General features: G+C 42.4%; 1 protein-coding gene across 1 annotated transcript in view; it reads left to right on the forward strand.

The window, feature by feature from the left end:
* Positions 1–5000, forward strand: part of ush2a (Usher syndrome 2A (autosomal recessive, mild)) — a gene marked incomplete at both ends in the record, with an annotated part of 295634 nt that overhangs the window by 80679 nt on the left and 209955 nt on the right. Inside the window, 5 exons of the mRNA XM_084054952.1 lie at positions 192–350; positions 870–1098; positions 2240–2360; positions 2729–2876; positions 3616–3891. Of these exons, the coding sequence (XP_083911078.1) occupies positions 192–350; positions 870–1098; positions 2240–2360; positions 2729–2876; positions 3616–3891 (933 nt within the window). The remainder of the gene's footprint in view (positions 1–191; positions 351–869; positions 1099–2239; positions 2361–2728; positions 2877–3615; positions 3892–5000) is intronic.

Consider the following 5000-nt stretch of genomic DNA (forward strand, 5'->3'; position numbering starts at 1 on the left):
CTCTCTCTCTCTCTCTCTCTCTCTCTCATTCATATCCAAGGTGCATACGGAAGGCCATGTCAAAACAAGTACAAGTACTAGTAATAATGATGAATTATATAATAACATAATAGCACATACAGTGTAAGTACATTATAACATCAGTGCAATTGATATGTCTTACCCTCTCTCAACTCTCTGTCTGTCTCCAGCTCCATCACAGCAGCCTGTCCCAGTAGGTGTTGTGCTGAGTTCTTCATCTATCCGTCTGTCATGGGGTCCCCCCGACTCCCCCAACTCCCACTCTCTCAACTACACCCTCCTCAGGGACAGACAGCCTGTTTACATGGTCCACAGTCAATATCCCTTCCGTGAGTACACACACACAGAAAGTACAGTGCTGTATAACTTCACATCGTCTGTTATAAAATTTGTATAAAATGAGTCAGTGTCAAGGTTCTTCCAAACCTCGACACTGACTGGCGAGACCACATTCTACACTGAAAATATTCATGATATAGACTACTCAAAGCTAAATACAATGTTCGGAGCATGTTTAAACACTTAATCCAAATACACTTTGTTGACCGGAAACCACCAGTGGTCAATACCTAGCCCCCTCATTTTTCCCCTCTACACCAAATCTCTTGGCCAAAAAAAGCAGATCTACAATTTCATAATCTAGTTTTGAGTTTGCTTGTTTACCATGTTTAAATTAGGCCTTTGGACACAGCATTGCACTGAGTGTACAGTTCATTGATTATTAGTCTGTGAATAAACGCTCATACTGTTCCCCATTCCCTCTCTCTCTGTTCCTCTCACCCCTCTGTCCTGCCTATATTCTTTTCTGATCTCCTCCCTTCCGCTATCCCCTCTCCTCCTCTCTTCAGTTCCAGAGTTGTTTGAAGACAGTGGCTTGCCTCCGTTCACTAACTACTCCTACCAGATGCTAACGGCTAACATAGCGGGTCAGACCACCAGCTCTTCTGTCTCCTACCAGACTTTATCCGCCATACCGGCTGCAGACCAGCTGCATCTCAGCCTGGTGGGACCACCAGGGCCCACGAGCGCCAGCTTCAACTGGTCCAGTCCACGGAATGATACTGGACCAGTGGAGAGGTACTGAGGGATGAGAGGAGAATGGATGACAAGAATGAGGGAGCATGTAATAGTATAGACCCTCGCCGAAGCTCTAATGACTACCAACAGCAACAGAAAAAAATAGAAAAATTGTGCAACCTACGGTTCAAGAGGTATAGGCCAAAATGTGAAGTGCGCTGTTATAGAACCACCATGATGTCAATTTGAAATATTTAGGATGGAGACCTACTGGGAGTTTTCTTGCAAAGTTTCACAGCAATTGGACGCTGTATTCATGATTTGTGGCATTTTGTGCAAAATGGGCCCCTCCCGAAAACGTTGATAAGAATGCCTCTTAGGCCTATTAGCAAAATAGCCCCTTTAAATTGCTGTTTGTGATCAATAATGAGACCCAGCTAGAGTTTGACATTCCAATAACTGTTGCTGTTGTTTAACAGTAAATAATAATACAATGGCATCCCTGGCCTATTGTAAGGCTATACAATTATACTAAGTGTTTTGTTTTGTTTAGTTTTTTCTTCCTGGGAAGTAGGCTAACAATCACATTGTCCAGTTTAATGTAAAAAATGTTTTTTGGTGTACATTGAGAGGTTTTCTATATTATATAAGTAATACAATAATAAACCAACAAACATTTTCAGAGCAGATACTTAGCCTACATTTTAAATGGGTGTGGGGGGCAGTAAGGGACCTGGATATTGGATAGGGGGGCACTGGCCCAAAAAGGTTGAGAAGCACTGGAGCGACATGACAACAGACACTGGTACAGAGGGAAGGAGAGACCAGGATCAACAGAAAAAGGGAGAGTAGGTAGAGAGATAAATCAGCTGGAGCGTACCAAAACCACCTGGACCATACCATTACCTCCTGGACCAGACCAGGATTATTGTAGACAAAAGCAGAACCAACTGGACTAGAACCAGAATCAACTGGACCATAACCAACTGTACCAAACCAGAGAAACGGAAAGAGTGATAGATAGAGAGAATATGGCTTCCAGTTGCAGTTACGTATTTACATGTTCTCTTTCACTGGCTCTCTCTCTCTCTCTCTCTCTCTCTCTCTCTCTCTCTCTCTCTCTCTCTCTCTCTCTCTCTCTCTCTCTCTCTCTCTCTCTCTCTCTCTCTCTCTCTGTTTCTCTCTCTCTCCCTCCCTCTAGGTTTGTGTTGTCGTCCATAGAGTCATCCAGTAGAGAGTCTGTTGTCCATTACAGTGGTGTTTCTACAGATGCAGTAGTTAGTGGTCTGAAACCCTTCAGCCTCTACATGTTCACTCTGGAGGTACAGTACGTAGGTTCAGCAAAACATAGAACAGGCCGTTTTGGTGTTGGATGTTAATTGGCTGACTCATATAACACACTCACAGCTAAATAGAATGGTCATACCTTTGTGCACATTCAACTACTGTACCTGATCCTATCCAACTGTCAGCATAGGTTCTAGCGTAGCACTCCGTTAGCTTGCTAGTTACTCAATGCACATTGCACAACCTTTTAAAGCACAATGACACGTTGCTAGAGGTTTGGGTTGTGTTGTTACCTTGCAACTCCAAATATTATGAGATGTCTTCAATAGTTGCTTTGTTGATTATCTCTACAGATGTGTTAAGAAAGTTATAATTGATTTATAATGATAGTGTTTCTTTACAGGTGTGTTCAACAGGAGGTTGTAGCGCTGCCCCTCCCCTGTCCATCTTCACAGCCCCCACTGCACCCCAGGACCAACCCCCACCCAGGGTCAATGCTACTGGTCCACACACACTGCAGGCTGTATGGGAACCTCCCAGTCAACCCTACGGTAGGACCTTACACACACACACACACACACACACACACACACACACACACGCACATGCACACGCACACGCGCACACGCACACGCACACGCACCTGCCATTGTTAAATCCAGGGAGCACTGCCCCTAAAGGCTCCATGTTACTAAGCTCTGTAAGTTGAATATGTGTGTGTGTATACAGTATACCATATACAGTATATATTTTTATATATATATATATATATGTATATGTATATGTATATGTATATATATGTATATGTATATGTATATGTATATATATATATATATATATATATATATATATATATATATATGTATATGTATATGTATATATATATATATATATATATATATATATATATATATATATATTCTGTTGCTTTTCAAAGGTTCCTCAGCCTGTTACTATGTCACTCAAGATGTCACTCAAGCTCAGCTGAGATTAATTATAAAGCGAGACAGAGCAAAGGTTGAGGGAAACAGAAAGGATGTCCCAGAGAATGAATGAGATCTCTGGTGAATACAGTCATTGTTAAAGTGAAGACAGACTGAATGGATCTCCATTCACTTGTCTCTTGTTCCTCTACAGGCTGAGCGGTCAATTACAATTTAGGCCTTTACTGACTGACAAAGTGCAAGATCAGAGTAATCGGCATGAACTTTAGTCAGGGTTAAGGGTAAGTGGTCAAGTAGCTGTAAAAAAAAGGTAAATATGTCTTCATTTCTTTATCTTCTCATGCAGGTGTAATTACACGTTATGAGGTCTATCTACTGGGGCCTGTGGAATCACAGAATCACACCAGTCCTGTGCCTGAGAGGAGGGTATTCGTGAGTTCTGGTTGGCTGGATCCCAGTGTCACTCCAGAGTCTAATGTAACCAGCTTCGCCCCACCACCTGAGAACAGTACAACGATAACGGGTCTACAAGCATTTTCCACCTATCACATCAGAGTTGTGAGTGTGAACGTGGCTGGAAGTGTGACATCAGAGTGGACTGCCGCACGCACCTTGGAGGGAGGTCGGTACATGCGCCCACACACACCTGTGCCTTGAGCTCTATTTCCTTTTTTATGTAGCTGATTTCTGTATACATTTGACTTGACACACACACACACACACACACACACACACACACACACACACACACACACACACACACACACACACACACACACACACACACACACACACACACACACACACACAGATAAACTCTTGCAGACTATTTAATTCATTCAAACCAAGGTATAGGAATTCCTCCACAGATGAACGTTTCATTCCACAATAAATACAAGTTGTCGTTCCACATGTCATGTGGTCAGATCGCAGTACAGTATCTCAGGTGCGCAGGGAGGTTCAGCTGGTCCATCATTCATACAGCCTCCAATCACATTCATCCATGATCATCATAATGGATCAACTATGCATCTATTTAAGCAGACCTGACATTTACTCTTACATGCTCAACATTTCTCGCTGCAGCCACAAATGACAGCTCGGCAGTGAACAAACTCCCAGCCTCATCCTGTAGTAGCTGTATTGTATCAAGCTCTTTTAATATCTACAGTATGAATCCCTACCCTATGAGGGGTTCATAGGTCTATTATCATGTCCATGTTATACTGCCTGTGTCTTTAGGCTCTGCTTAGGGGGGTTTGTGATGTCAGAGTCTGTGTCGTGCTTGTGCAGATTGTTCTGGAGCATCACAAGGGCAGTGCCACACCGCCAAATACAGTACAATGCAATATAATTGCAATAAAAAGTTTTATCTTGACGAGAGTGTCCTGACTGAAAGGCAAACACAGATTAGATTAATGAGGAATGTAGGCCTGATAGGAAGCTCATGTTCATATTGTGCATTATGTTTCACGTCCAACAGAGGAGTTGGAGAGGAGAGCAGATGGTTTGATGATCATAATTATTATTTATTTAGGTAGATTCGATTGGATAATTAAATTAGAGCAGCTTATCTGCTGTGTTGGCTCATGACATGATGAAGGTCAAATGTGTGTCTCCAAGTCACGCCAGGTGAGAAACGTGCTGTATGTTATACTGTTAAACTAGATAGCTTGTAAAATGAGGTGCTAGTCCAGATGACAACAGAGGTACAGTATAAAGATCTCTTTA

The sequence above is a fragment of the Gymnoscopelus microlampas genome (genome assembly GCF_963454915.1).
Source record: "Gymnoscopelus microlampas genome assembly, chromosome: 1".
NCBI lineage: Eukaryota > Metazoa > Chordata > Actinopteri > Myctophiformes > Myctophidae > Gymnoscopelus > Gymnoscopelus microlampas.